Source organism: Schistocerca piceifrons, chromosome 2 (assembly GCF_021461385.2).
Source record: "Schistocerca piceifrons isolate TAMUIC-IGC-003096 chromosome 2, iqSchPice1.1, whole genome shotgun sequence".
NCBI lineage: Eukaryota > Metazoa > Arthropoda > Insecta > Orthoptera > Acrididae > Schistocerca > Schistocerca piceifrons.
In genome coordinates this window covers 754,559,229-754,575,113 of record NC_060139.1, presented here as the reverse complement: position 1 = coordinate 754,575,113, position 15,885 = coordinate 754,559,229, and the positions used below count along the sequence as shown (strand labels likewise).

Here is a 15,885-nt window from a genome sequence, read left to right as displayed (position 1 = left end):
AGTTCAGGTAAGCAGTGTCCAGAAAGTTCAGATACTATGCACCATTCAAGTGATCTGATAATACCTGGTGTTTAATAAGGTGATGTCCAAGAATTTCAGCTGAAAATGTTCCCTGAGAAACTCACCTTTTACATTTTAATACAGGTAATGCATGTATTTTCAACAGCCCAGTACTGGCTGTTGGAAATTTCTTCTACATTTGCAGTTACATCAAAACTTCGAAAATTTCCTTCTCTACAATCTCCCAAATTTATAAAATGTAATTCTATTACACCCTTTATTCAGTGTGTGACACCTCACTGATGTGTCCTGTGCTGTGAACAGAAGCAAACTGAGCAGTCACCATGTTGATTTCAGTGTTTATGAAGCTAACACAGCATATTTGGTGGTTTTTGTATTTGCAGTTGCATATTACAAAAATATACAGATTTAGTGATACATCAAATTAGAGTAAAGTTCCCAAGACACATCACTTTTAGTACAGTTTTTTGTGCTAAACACACATGAAGTGCTACACTGGTGTATAAAACCAGAATTCTTCTAGGCACAAGGTACTTTGATCTCAAATTTTGGTCTCTCTCTCTTCGTTTTCACTGCAGTGTTCCTGATCCACTGTACAGGAAAAGTAGATACATTTTGTTATACAGATATTTTTAGGAAATAATTAAATTTCTGATCAACTATTCATCCTTTGTTAACTTTTCCCCATCCATCATCCTCCCTGAAATCGAAAACCTTACTAAAAGAAAAACTGCCAGGAGGACTTCTCTTCAGATGCATGACAAGGGGTGGATAACAAATGACCTGAAGCTAGACTGGTTGAAGGTTGTTTGGAATAGAATACCAGGTTATTTGCTTACGAAAAGGAAAATGTGGTGCTGGACTCTTTCAGGGGATGCCTCACTGAGGAAGTTAAGGATCTGATAGCAAAAAGAACAACACAACCTGATGATAATTCTGGCAGCATTACCTCACCACCTCAAGTAATGGATTCTGTTATGCACAGCCCTTTAGGCTCAACTACAACAGCTATATAATGAACAGCTTCCTCAAGGACGCCATGCCCTCTGTCCAGGCAAGAAGTTACAGTAACCCTCCGTATTCATGCTGGGCCAGTGGATCGTTACTGCCTGGGACAAAATCTCAAGTGAATCTATCATAAAATGATTCAAAAAGTGCTGCATATACAATGCTTTTGACGACTTAAAAGGTGAGACAGTGTGAGAGAAGTGTCAGGAAGGAAGAGACGCCAGTAGCCTTACGAATGAAGATAGTGAGACCTGATGGTGATGGTGATAGTTAAAAATAATGATACCACAACAACTGACTTAGATAGTAAGCAAATAAGGAAGTGAAGATAATAATTAATGTAAAATATTTCTTTCGTTTATTTTAAAAAATGGTTCAAATGGCTCTAAGCACTATTGGACTTAACATCTGAGGTCATCAGTCCCATAGACTTAGAACTACTTAAACCTAACTAACATAAGGACATCACACACATCCATGCCCGAGGCAGCATTCGAACCTGTGACTGTAGCAGTAGCGTGGTTCCGGACTGTAGTGCCTAGATCTGCTCGGCCACAGCGGCCGGCTTTCGTTTATTTTATTTCCCCTTATATTATCATTATCAAAATCTACACAGACAAGAAATGGTACAAGTTTAAGAGTTTTGATTTTGAGATGGCATAATGCTAACTTATTTAGGTAGAAACTTTATACTGATAAAACTGTTTGTAATTTTGATCATCCAGAATGTGTTATTTACAGAAGGATGGGGAAGGGGGGGGGTGTTCTTGTCTTATATTTAGAGCTGTCTAACACTTTGATATCTGGAGCTCAGGGTCTACTGGTTAGTGCTACTGCTACTAGATCACAAGGTCATGGGTTCAATTAGTGGTCTGGTCAGAGATTATCTTCACTAGGAGCCTGGGCGTTTGTGTTGTCCTGTTTCATTTCATCTTCATCAATGAGCAAGTTGTTGAAGAGGCATCAAATAAATAATTTGCATCATGCAGCCAAACAATCCCAGACAGGGTTCTTTACCAATTATGCCACACCATCATTCCATTTCTACTCTGGTAAGTATGGTGTATCAAAATGGACAAATCAAGATATACCTTAATGGTAGGTAAAACTCCTTACATAATACGAATAACTACTCAAAATTAGAAACAATAGGATGGATGTGTCGAATGTGTAAGGCTTGAGGCATCTCACATTAAATGAAGTATCAAAAAACATTGTAGGGAAGAGAGTTCTAAATATGTATGTGTCCTAATATGAATCATATTTGAAAAGTAAAAAGGGTGACTATAAATTTGAAATTAACAAGGTTAATGTGGATTTTGAGTCAACACAAATTTTTTACCAGATAATGAGATGTACTATATTGTAATGCAATTGCAATTGAGTCATCAGTTCTTCCCCCAACAATTCAGCAGTTGTTACAATGAAATTGAGGATTTTAATTAATTTTTCTTAGCTGTGAGAGTTAAGAACTTCTGAAAATACCAGAATCAATTTTCTAATGTTTAATTGTAACTTTGACTTTCAGTGTAAACTAGAAGTAACAGAATGTTGTGTTACTTCTAGTTTACACTGAAAGTCAAAGTTACAATTAAACATTAGAAAATTATTGACAATACTATTTCAATGATCATGTGTCTGCCCCCGGGAGCTGAGTGGTCAGCGTGACAGAATGTCAATCCTAAGGGTTCGGGTTCAATTCCAAGCTGGGTCAGAGATTTTCTCCATTCAGGGACTGGGTGTTGTGTTGTCCTAATCATCATTATTTCATCCCCATCGACATGCAAGTCACCGAAGTAGCATCAAATCGAAAGACTGCACCCAGCGAACGGTCTACCCAACAGGATGCCCTAGTCACAGGACATCTATTTTTACTGATCATATATGTAGTAGCTGAAACAGAATTAATGAAATACAATGTGGTTAGTATTTTATGTGGATAATACCACTGCCTAAATGGTTATGGAACCGGAAGTTTAACATAAACAATGATATCAATAAACTTATGTTTCTACAAATGAAACACAGGGAAAACTTATGTTGTAGAGAGGAGAGAAAGCACCAGTGTGTGGTAAAAAGAAAACGCATTCAAAATAACATGTGTATTATTCATCTTCTTGGTTGTGGGTTTATCCACTGCAGAACGCTATGTCTGCATGGTGAGCGACTCCCTTTACTCATTCAGTTGTTACTACCACTTGGTGAAATAAGCAGCACAGATCAGTGAACAATGTTTAAATTAAAAAATTAGAATACATGGTAGGATATGTAACCCTTTAATGCATGGAGAAAAAGTAATGTTGATGCTGCTAATGATGAATGCTCACAGTGACTACACTGCAGCTTTTCTTTTTATCTACCCTTTTGTCTGATAAACAGCAAGAGCTTCCCATACACTTAAGTACCTGCTATACATATTGTCCCTCTGTTAATACTAAAAAATCATCAGCCCCTAAAATACTAACCACGTAGTGAATGAAGATAACTACTCTTCATGTAGTTCAGGCATTCAGTGATACAAGGCTACACTTGATATGAACTGAAGCATGGTAATTTAGTTTATAAACATTTGTTTTCCTTATTAGAGGATGAATGCACTCACTGCTACACACCCTCTCCTCCTCCCTGCACACACACGGAAATCAGAACTTCACTAAGTGCTAATGATTAGCTTTGCCTATTCCACCATTCCTCTCCTCTTATTGACATATAGAAAACAGGAAAAATAATCTTTTTGGGATGTCTACTATATTGGAATAAAAAGAAGTAGATAAAAATGTAATGTACTTTTATTTGACATTTTAAATATATATAAGAACAGTTTTTGCAGTATACAACTCTGCTATAATTTACATAAAACATGTCTTTTAATGTAATTTTAAAACAGTACATGTAGCTGCTTAACAACATCACTTCAATGAAGCACATAAAATACATTACCTTCAATACTATTTTTCTCCCTGAACACATGGACGGGTTAGTTTCTACTGTTTCTACATCTACAGACGCAAACAGTTTTCAAGTAATACATATTCAACAAATAAAAATAGCAATGTGCAAACTATTCTCAACTCCTCTTCTCTTTTGGTAAAAGGAACGAAAGACTGTACCTAAGTAGATGAGTAATAGATTATGTGTGTGTTCTAAATGACAAACTATTCAAAATCATAAAATAAAAATATCTGAAAACAATGACACACACAACAAAACTATTAATTTTTTTCAATATCAGTAGATGAGCAACACACAAAACACTGCAACATCTTTTGTGCATAAAAATAAAATGCAGCAACAGTACGATGAAAGACACTACAAGTTATACTTTTCTTAAAAAACTTCATTTTAATCTTACAAAAAATCTAGAAATGAATATCACAGCGATGGAATGTTTCAATTGATGGCATGTATCACATCACAAATTTGATACAAACTAGTGGGAAAATGATCCCTTTTATGAAATTATTAACTCTCGTTATAAGTGATAAACATATGTGAACAAGCAGAAAGCCATGTCATATAGTAATACATAGTCAGAGATCTTATGAATGAGTACTTTATAATTTTATTTTCATATGAACACATTTTCTTATGTGCAACTTAAATGTCACACAATGTGCATGAACATCTTGTGTGATAAGAAATCAAAAGATATACATGTGCCACTACAATTTCATGTCAAGAATGGGTCAGACTCAGACACACCTTTTTGTCAACAAGGAAGTGTTAAAAAGTAAGCTGTAAGAGCAATTTCACAAAAGAACAATTTTAATATCACAACTGTAAACATTATTGTTCATTGCAAGGTAAGTACATTACAGTTAAAGAATGTTTCACTCTGCAGTGGAGTATGTGCTGTAATGATACTATCTACAGAGATTAAAACTGTGTACCAGACCAGGACTAGATCTATTTTCACCTTTCACAGGCAAATTTCTACCAACTGAACAAACTTTACATATCTGGATTCCTGGCTCAGGTCATAGTTTTAATTTTTTTAGGAGTTACTAAAAGGTTAAATGTCAGTGACATGGAAAGACCATTTTCTTTTAGAAGGTGCACACAACCACAGCTTTTAACTCTGACAAATTTATGCACACATCAAATAACAGAAAACAAAACTTACCTTAGACACTAGTGTAATGAAAAAAAAAATTATATTTTCAATTTAAAATAATGTGGCAGCATATGAACAAAATAAAAAGGGAATGAAACCAGAGACACACTTCATGTCATATTCCGTCCCCTACAATACACTTGCAAATAACTTATCTTGCTTATAAAGGTACTGAGATTCTCAGACCATTCTGAACAATGTCAGGCATTTGGATGTTTGTCCACAAGCACTGTTGCTAACAAGCACCAAACATTCTCGAAATGTTTTCTTGTTTTAAAACAGGTCAAGTATAACTTTGCTCAAATTAACAATCAAAATGGTTTGTATGAGCAATAAAAACAGACGAAAACAAGAAATTCTGAAATTACAGATACTTCATACTTCAGTACACCCAGTTTACTGGTACCCACTGATGTTCTGTGCTCAGGACTTCCAGTGCTTCAATAACCTTTCGGAATGTACCATCAAAGTCTTCATTTATAATGGTAAGATCAATATATTTCTCGTAAGTTCTTTGAAGACGAGCACTTTCCTCCAGAGTCTGACGCAGGTCCTCTTCCTTAAAAGAAACAAACACAATCAGAAAGATACAATTTTATACTCTTTACTGTAGCTAACAGTAATTATATTAATCTCAGGATAAGACAAATTACATAAATAACATGAGGGATACTTACCTCATAAAGTGAAGCTAACGATTCTAAAGTTCTTGCTCTTCGAGAACTGTACCTAATGGAACTTGCCCGATCAAACTGAACATGCAACATAAATATGAAACAAAAATATTCAACAAACATTTAAAATAAAAATGCCATACTTTACATATACTGCTAAATAATAAAATGCATGTTGCACACATTTCTCATGCCAATATCATTGACACCTATTCAGCACTGCTCATTCCACAAGCAGGTACAATTAGACATTTCTACATGAAAAACATAATTCAATCTTTTTTGAAGTTGGGGATTAATGATAAAATATCATAAATCACTATCAAGTAAATGCTACAAACAGAAGCAAAATTTCACTGCAGCAGCAAATCATTCATAAAAATAGGATCTAAAGGGAATTGATTTTGAAGTTACTGAGATCCTGACACAATAGAAAGAGGTTTGTAGAATATATCTAACCAATATTAAAATGTATCTAAAAACAAAGATGATGAGACTTACCAAACAAAAGTGCTGGCAGGTCGATAGACACACAAACAAACACAAACATACACACAAAATTCAAGCTTTCGCAACAAACAGTTGCTTCATCAGGAAAGAGGGAAGGAGAGGGAAAGACGAAAGGATGTGGGTTTTAAGGGATAGGGTATGGAGTCATTCCAATCCTGGGAGCGGAAAGACTTACCTTAGGGGGAAAAAAGGACAGGTATACACTCGCACACACACGCACCTATCCATCCGCACATACACAGGCACAAGCAGACATTTGGCAATATTAAAATCATATGTTTTAGATGTCATATGAGGCCAAAACAAATATTGACACTTTCTATCTTTATGTAGAACAAAGGTATGGAATTTTCAGTAGCTATTATCATCAAAGCCAAAATATTTCACTTGTATAACATGCCACAAAATTTAATCCCATAAGCAAATCATGATAAATCTACAACAAAAACAACAAACAAGTCAGTCTGTTTAAAATTTAACATGCAATGATAATGGAAATAAGTTAACCTGACCTTACCTATTAATGAGATGACACCATTTGATTATTCTGAAATATGTGTAAACTTATCAATGAAGTAGTGAAAGTTGTATAGGTGGAAAGGAGTTTGAGAATATGATTGGCATTCAACTATGTGAGCATGGAAACCTATCTGATAATACATCGAGGTCATTTCTATAGCAATACTCCTCTCTTCTTAACTGTAATTTCTATGCATCAATTGGAACTACACCAATTAACATTGCCATAAGATTTGCAATAGTCATTACATACTTGAAATTGCCATCATGTTGATAGTGGCACAAGTGCTATTGTTTTGAATTTTTGCAGTCACAAATCAAGAAAATCTTTTTTCTTGCCCAAACTACTTTGGCTCAGTCCCACAGTGACTATCTCTCCACTCATTTAAGATGGTTTGTCAGTTTGTGTAAGACCTTTGACCCAGTGTCAGAACTTTATCCTGCAATATATATATCTTCATGAAATGTGAAACAAATTCTAATTGTTTATAATGTTCAGTCACCAGTTATTGAGACTACTGGTGTTGTCTGTGGGCAGCCTAAAATACTTGGTCAATGATGGAAGTTGACATGGAAGTTAAATAATTTACCATATGGAGTACAAAATGGTCCAGGAATATGATGAAAATGGAAATTAATAGTGGCGATACATGTGCCATGATAGATAATACAGATATTGGTCAAATAAGTGATATACACTACTGGCCATTAAAATTGCTACACCAAGAAGAAATGCAGATGATAAACAGGTATTCATTGGACAAAGATATTATACTAGAACTGACGTGTGATTACATTTTCACGCAGTTTGGGTGCATAGATCCTGAGAAATCAGTACCAAGAGCAACCCTCTCGCCATAACAACGGCCTTGATACACCTGGGCATTGAGTCAAACAGAGCTTGGATGGCGTGTACAGGTACAGCTGCCCATGCAGCTTCAACACGATACCGCAGTTCATCAAGACTAGTGACTGGTGTATTGTGACGAGCCAGCTGCTCGGCCACCATTGACTAGACGTTTCCAATTGGTGAGAGATCTGGAGAATGTGCTGACCAGAGCAGCAGTCGAACATTTTCTGTATCCAGAAAGGCCCATACAGGTCCTGCAATCGTCCTGCGGTCATGCATTATCCTGCTGAAATGAAGGGTTTAGCAGGGATCGAATGAAGGGTAGAGCCACGGGTCATAACACATCTGAAATGTAACGGTCACTGTTCAAAGTGCCGTCAATGCGAGCAAGAGGTGACCGAGACATGTAACCAACGGCACGCCATAACATCACGCCGGGTGATATGCCAGCACGGCGATGATGAATACACGCCTCCAATGTGCATTCACCGCGATGCTGCCAAACACGGATGCGACCATCATGATGCTATAAACAGAACCTGGATTCATCCGAAAAAATGACGTTTTGCCATTCGTCTTTGAATACACCATCACAGGCACTCCTGTCTGTGATGCAGCGTCAAGGGCAACCGCAGCCATGGTCTCTGAGCTGATAGCCCATGCTGCTGCAAACATCGTCGAACTGTTCATGCAGATGGTTGTTGTCTTGCAAACATCCCCATCTGCTGACTCAGGGATCGAGACATGGCTGCATGATCCATTATAGCCATGCGGATAAGATGTCTGTCATCTCGACTGCTGGTTATACGAGGGTGTTGGGATCCAGCACAGCATTCCGTATTACCCTCCTGAACCCACCAATTCCATATTCTGCTAACAGTCATTGGATCTTGACCAACGCGAGCAGCAATGTCGCGATACGATAAACCGCAATTGTGATAGGCTACAATCCGACCTTTATCAAAGTCAGAAACATGATGGTACGCATTTCTCCTCCTTACACGAGGCATCACAATGTTTAACCAGGTAATGCTGGTCAACTGTTGTTTGTGTATGAGAAATTGGTTGGAATCTTTCATCATGTCAGCATGTTGTAGGTGTCGCCACCGGCGCCAACCTCGTGTGAATGCTCTGAAAAGCTAATCATTTGCATATCACAGCATCTTCTTCCTGTCAGTTAAATTTCACATCTGTAGCACATCATCTTCGTGGTGTAGCAATATTAATGGCCAGTAGTGTATATTGAGTAGCGAGAACATTGCTTCCTGTTCTGACAGAGAAGATAAATTTTAGGGCATCTTTCTTTGGAGGAAAATAGCAACTAATAATATCAAATGTAATAAAGAAACACTTAACATATTTAAATTTATGGCATCCTATTCAAACATCGACATTCAGTTACTAGATTACTTCCTGATCAACCATGTTAAAACACTACCAAACTAATAGGCTCTATGGTTAAAATGAATATTAGGTTGGTCCATAAGTTTATTGCCTTTTTTTATGTCAGTATTCCAGTTGCTTTGGGTTTATGTATCGATTGTATTTTTTTTACTTGTAGTTCACTGTTTCTATTTGAGTTTACATACTATAATGGAGCTGTTGATGTTAGAAAATGCAATGCTAAGTGAAGAAACTGGAACATTGACAACACATTCTTCTGCTGGATTCAATAGAAGAATAACAGCAATGGAGGCAACCAGAAACATTTGTGCCATGTACAGGGACAATGCCATTGGACAGAGTATGAAAAGAAAATGGTTTTCCTGTTTTAGGGATGATCCTTTTGACGTTACTGGCTCACCATTACTGGTGATGGGAAATTGTGTCTATATGCTAACATAGGGGAAACAAATGACTGGTTGAGCAATTCCCTGTACAAATATCTACACGCATCCACAAAAGATAATGTTATACATATGGTGGAACTGCGACAGTGTGGTGTACTTTGAATTACTTCCCTGAGGTGTAACCACCACTGCTGAGGTGTCTTGCAGATGCAATCCAAGTACAACAACCAGAAAGACTGCGTGAAGTGATTACCTGCATGCACTCTGTTAGAGTGACAAAAAACACTGCAAGAGTTGGGTAAGGGACTCATTCTACCCCGCCCCCCCTTCCTTGTACCCTCAGATTTTCAACTTTTCCGTTCTCTATTGTACAACTTTCAAGAAATTTCCTTTCTGGATGAAAATGCACTTTCAACATGGCTTGAGGAGTTCTTCAGCTCAAACTGTGGGAGTTCTACTCACATGGAATCAAAAAGTTGCCCAGCATTGGAAGAGTGTTGTAAATAGTGATGGAGGATATATTATTGATGACTAAAGTCTCTGTTTTGTGTAATGATCTGTTTTAGGAAACTTATGGAAAAACTCTATAAACTTATGCACCAACTGAATACTTACAAAATAAGTATGTTATATTCACACTGAAAAGCAATTAAAATTGAGGCCAAAAAGTTTCATATGCTCAGCAAAGAGAGTTGGGCCTACGTGATTCAATCACTTTCATAAATCCAACGACAAAATAATGTCACTGACAACAGTCTTGATGTTCACAGTAACAGCAACAATGCAGTAGTTACTGCACATTTTTGCTCATTGCCGCTGATTCTGCTTAATGTCCCACTGCAACTGATAGCAGTTATCTCTCTTCATAATTTAAACATAGTGTTTCTATACTACTGTAAATTATGCAGGATTAATTTTTGTATGTCCTGTTCCCAAGAGCTGTTCCTTGTCATTGAAATCATACGGACTGGATTTATCTCCTTTTTTTTTAAAATACTGGATATCTTATTCCTTATTCCTAGAATTTTGTCCATGACCCATATTTGAATTAGAGGTTTGCAGTGAATTATAAATCTTGGGTTTTTCTGCCTTTTTCCCCAGGTTTCTGGATTGTCTTCACCATCTGCCTAGTAACTCTTTAGTTTCCTGTGGTTTATAATGCATTGCATTTGGAGTAATTACCTGATGAGGGGTGGTTATATTGCCTATGTCAGTGTTTACTGATGAGGGGTGTTTACTTGGAACATTTCCATTGGGTCAGCACAATTTAAAAGTTTGTTGATTGCATCTATGATAATCTCAGTATTTTCTTGGTTATTATGGGGAACTTTCCTGTTTTACTCTCCACATTAATCTTATGGTTTCACTATTTAAAAAGATATCTGTAAGTTTGGCAACTGTTTTTTCTTAAAATTCTCATCTCTACTTTCTGGGGTATTTTTGAGGCAGCTTTAATATTCTAAATAACTCAAAATTAATAACTGATTAAAAGTAATCACTGTGTTTTTGGATATTGTTTAAAGGCATGTTTATTTTTATGGTTTCTGGGAGGGTAAATTGAGAAACACAATACTATAAGGAAACATGTTACCCAAGATGATTTGGAAACATTGTCAAATCTTTTTGTTACTTTACCAGAAGTTTTATTAAAAGACAGAGACAACGTGTAAAATTATAGACAGTGTTAATGTTCAAAAGATGAAGGCCTACAAGTCCAAGGCACTATGTCAGCTGAAGAATATGCATAGTTTCTCAAACACATATGAGTGAATTTGTGATTGCCATTTTGAAAAGCCTATACAAGTTTTGTTAAAAAATACATAGACTTCTGTTTATCTCAACTCTCCTTATTTATTCATCACTATTAATTTCATTTCTTACTTTTAAAGCTTTACCTATTGAATGTAACACATTGAAGTCTACAGTGTTTCCAATAGTCAAAGCACTTCTGGAAAGCAATTTTGATATGACATGTAGTTCCTCCAGTTATTCCTTTTTTTTACCACTTTAGTTGTGGAAAGGTTTTACAGGGGGCCATGTCTGCTGAACACAGAGGCCAAGGCATTGCAAGTGTGTTGTTTATGACAAAACATTTACCTCAAATTTAGACTGCTTCATCTGAATAGCATACAACTTCCTGGTAGTGCTCAAAAGTGACCACACTATGTGGTGCCAAAAATAATGTGATACACTATGCCACTAAAATGAAAGAAAATAGTGAGCAGAATTTCCACATTCAAATGAACTTAGCTAACTTTTTTTTATTATTGGTTCTCCAGGAAGCTTCCTTTAAACTTGAAATCAATACACCGAATCATCCTTTATAGCACCATGAACTTCATTCAACAACACCTGAGCAATGCTGATTAGACAGGGCATTTGGTCAAAATTCAAGAATGTTGGAACAAATTGTATCACGTCTCTTATGGTGATCTGGTCACAGTAAATATTTTATTCCATTTTTTATATTTTTCTATGCTGTCAATCAGCTAAGGATGCAGCACGTGCACAGGATAGGTATGTGGCACTGATGAGCTCACTTTGGCATTGCTTTTTGCTCCCAACTGTCAGCAAAAGTCCATGCAACAACCTCCCGCCTCCTTTCTCATCTTCACCACACTAGCCATTTCAAATCCTGTCAAGCTGAACTGTCAGTGTAATGTAGTGAGCTAGGACAATAGCCATGCAGGTGTATGTGTATGTGTATTCTGTACTAGTCAGCTATGAAAAAGGACATCACTCAAAAACTTAGCAACATTTCAGTCTAGTTTTATGCCTATCAACCATTCAACACATAAAATGTATGGTGGCTTGTTACCTTTACTCCTTCCATTACTTATAATCCACTGCAGACTTCCTGCTGCAACAATTATATCATTGCGTTCAGCTATAAATACAAAACATGTTCACGAATGCAAAACTTACCGTCAAACTCTTTGACGAACCTATTGTCCGACCCATACCATACAAGTGTTTCAATTGTTCCATTCCCGGAGCAGCGATGAATATGACATATGGCATGAACTCTGATGAATTATGTAATATTTTCAGTGCCTTAAACAAAAAAAGGAAAGTTAGAAATGCAATCATTAACTTGCTTAATAATAGCTTTAACCATTAACATAAGAAACTGATATTCCTTAAAATTTAATGTTCCATTATTACCAAAAATATATAGTATAAATCAAGAAATTTTTATCTCTCTTGTGTAATAACCTCGTTGGCAGGCAATGAGATAGAAAAACAAAGATGAAATACAAAATTCTTAAGAATATAGTCAGAGATGTTATGTAAAGAAGAGTCAATTGCTACAGAAGCAACATGAATAACAGAAAGCTGATATACAAAGTGAACTTATTTGGTCACTTGTTATTTACACTTATACTGGGTGACTTTGTATTTTTCACTTCCTTCTCAGTATAGTACCAGCTTTACCTCATTAACTTTTGATAGTAAGTTGCATCCAACATATCAATGTTCATAGATTAAGATCCTCTCCACAGCCACCTCCTGTGGTAAAACTGTTTTGTGGAACATACTTCACACTTAGTAGCAAATGTCAAGCTGTAGGTTATATATTTTTGTCAGCATGGACCGAAAGAGAAGGAGCACTGAAGGAAACAAATCAAGTACACGCTAAAGCAAAGCAGTTACTTTGCTGTACACTGTGTGGAATTTGTATCCCACACCATATATTGTTTTAGTTTGTCAAAATAAAGAACTATGAGCTTAGCTGGATATGAATCTGCATTTAACCATGGCACAAAGTATCCATAGCATGCTTGCCTCATAGGCTTGGAATACAGTAGCATACTTACTGCTGGACTGCAGTCCAGTATACACATCTTGCCCTGGCGTATGACATCTCTAATAGAATCCAACTTTGTGCCGTAAAGGTGACCATTGTGCTCTCCATATTCCAAAAATCTATGCTCCCTGATGTCCTCCTCCATAGATTCTCTGTCAATAAACCAGTAACCTTTTCCATTTTCTTCAAGAACACGAGGAGGACGAGAAGTATCTGTACAAATAAAATTCAGTTATTAACAATTTTATCCATGATGACTTTAGAACTCTGAATCAGTTTAGGGATATACATCACCCATCCAAAAAGTTCCGTGACCAGTTTTATTCCTTGCATATAAATGGTATCAATGCAGTAACCATGGTGGCAGTTTGGACTAACAACTGTAAACAACAAATGTTTATTCGATGATTCAGCGGTAGCAGGCAATGCTAACTAATAAAAGTGCAGCTGTAGTCAGATAGCGTTATCATGTTGCCAATTGCAATGGAGAAACATCCCTAAATAAAGTGTTCAAAGCATTCTCCAGAATGTTTTGAAGAAGGGGAAAGTGTATGCAATGTCTGCTCCACACATCATCATGACTCTTTAACAAAAATGATGTGTGGATCCCTGCCACGACTTTATTGAAATGAAAAATGAAAAATGTTGACAGTTCTTTTCTGGTGATGGCTTGGTTTCGTCAATTTGAACCTACCACAAAATGCAGAAATTCACATGAAGGGTCAACACTTTAGCGACATATCTGACATTCATGCCAATGTGAGGCGCGAGTTGAACAACACCCCAAAAAGTATTTTTCTGTCAATTTCACATGCTTGTATGACTGTTCTGTGCATTGTGCACAAGAGGAGGAAGACCTGAAGCACTGGAATGACATCTTAACTTTTCTCTTTATTTTATTAATCTCTTTGTGAAACTTTTGGACCTATGGGGCAAACACAAAAACAACACTGCAGCAACAATACTTAATATATTTAATTATTGGAAACAATAAATAAAACAAATTAACTATTGTGTATTATGTTAATCATAACATTAAAAATGGACAAGTAGTGGAGAACTGTACATACTTTGTTTCTAATTCCCATCAAAAATGCAAACAAGTTTGATTACTGAATGCCAGACAATAACTGGATCCCATCACTGTATTTTGTATGCAGAGCTTTTAAAGACTAAGCAATGTAACTACAATTCCTCTCATGGAATAATAATTATTTACAGCCTAAAGCAACCAGTCTTCTCTCTTACAAATCAAATCTTTCTATTTAGGTCCAAGCACTGGTTCAGCGCATCAGTAATCTGTTATACGTTCACAACAGAAAGTAATCAGCTGACAAACCAAAGTTCTACCCAGAGTCCCTCTGATATTGCTACTTTGTATCGATTACAAATGAAGTGCCCATATGTCACTACTTGTTAGTTATGCTCCACTATTTCTGCAACTGTATTACTACAATTAATATGTGCTGATATGAAATGTTTCTGTACAACAGATTTTCTTGCGATGATAAAACATTGTTATAAAGTACCTTACTGCAAAATAAAAGTTGTGGAAACAACAGATACTTGGAAAGAAGAGCCACATACTATGTTACAAGAAGGCAGCGATATAAATGTCAAGAATATAATTGCCTAAGGCCTTTTTCAAGATGGGATCATATAATATACATTGAATGGTTTGAAGTAACAATGAAAAGCCCAAGACAAGTTATTGTGATTAGCAGTTAACAATGGCTCTTACTGAAAAGAAGCACAATCTAGACTCCACACCAGTAACAAAAAAACAGTAGAAAAAGAGGACTAGTAATACTATTATGTCTGAAAAGTATAGCTGTGAGCAAATAGAAATAGTGCACAAATACATTATGCTTATGGGTGGAAGGCAACGTGAGGTGAGGTATGGCATCTCAAGCACACAACAGATAATTTCTGTAGCACAGACAGTATTCATACCATCATTCCAGTCTACATCTACACTCTGCAAGCCACCTTACAGTTTGTAGTGGAGGGCATGTCTGGTACCACCATAATTTGTCCCCTTCCCTGTTCCACCCATAAATGGTGCACAGAAGGAGTGCCTATTGATAAGCTTCTGTATGATTTCTAATTTCTCTGATATTCTTGTCAGGTAATTTTGGAAGACATATCCGGGAGGAAGTAATATGCTGCCAGACTCTTAAGCAAACACGCAAAAACAAAACACACACACACACACACACACACACACACACACACACACACAGAGAGAGAGAGAGAGAGAGAGAGAGAGAGAGAGAGAGAGAGAGAGAGAGAGAGACCTTTCTGTGATACATAACACCTTTCTAGCAGAGTCTGCCTCTGGAGTTTGCTGATCATCTCCATAAAGCTTTCAAACTTACTTCCTGACTATATGATAAATTGTGCCACTCTTTGTTGGATCTTCTCTGTAAATCCAACCTTGTAAGAGAGGTAACTAGACTGATGAGCAATACTAAAGGATTGGTCAAAAGGATGTTTTGTAAGCCATTTCCTTAGTGGATGAGTTAATTTCCCTAGAATTTTCCCACTGAATTTCAACCTGGAATCTGTTTTTCCTATAATTAGTTTTATGT

At 36.5% G+C, this 15,885-nt stretch overlaps 1 protein-coding gene across 5 annotated transcripts in view; it reads right to left on the bottom strand.

The window, feature by feature from the left end:
* Positions 1 to 3,800: 3,800 nt before the first annotated feature.
* Positions 3,801 to 15,885, bottom strand: part of LOC124777902 (protein PALS2) — a 354,157-nt gene continuing 342,072 nt past the window's right edge. For all 5 annotated transcript variants that reach the window (XM_047253444.1, XM_047253446.1, XM_047253445.1 and 2 more), the window contains 4 exons: positions 13,305 to 13,507; positions 12,412 to 12,540; positions 5,821 to 5,895; positions 3,801 to 5,702 (listed from right to left, as the gene is read on the bottom strand). In XM_047253444.1, coding sequence (XP_047109400.1) covers positions 5,526 to 5,702; positions 5,821 to 5,895; positions 12,412 to 12,540; positions 13,305 to 13,507 — 584 coding nt within the window. In that variant the 3' untranslated portion in view covers positions 3,801 to 5,525. The remainder of the gene's footprint in view (positions 5,703 to 5,820; positions 5,896 to 12,411; positions 12,541 to 13,304; positions 13,508 to 15,885) is intronic.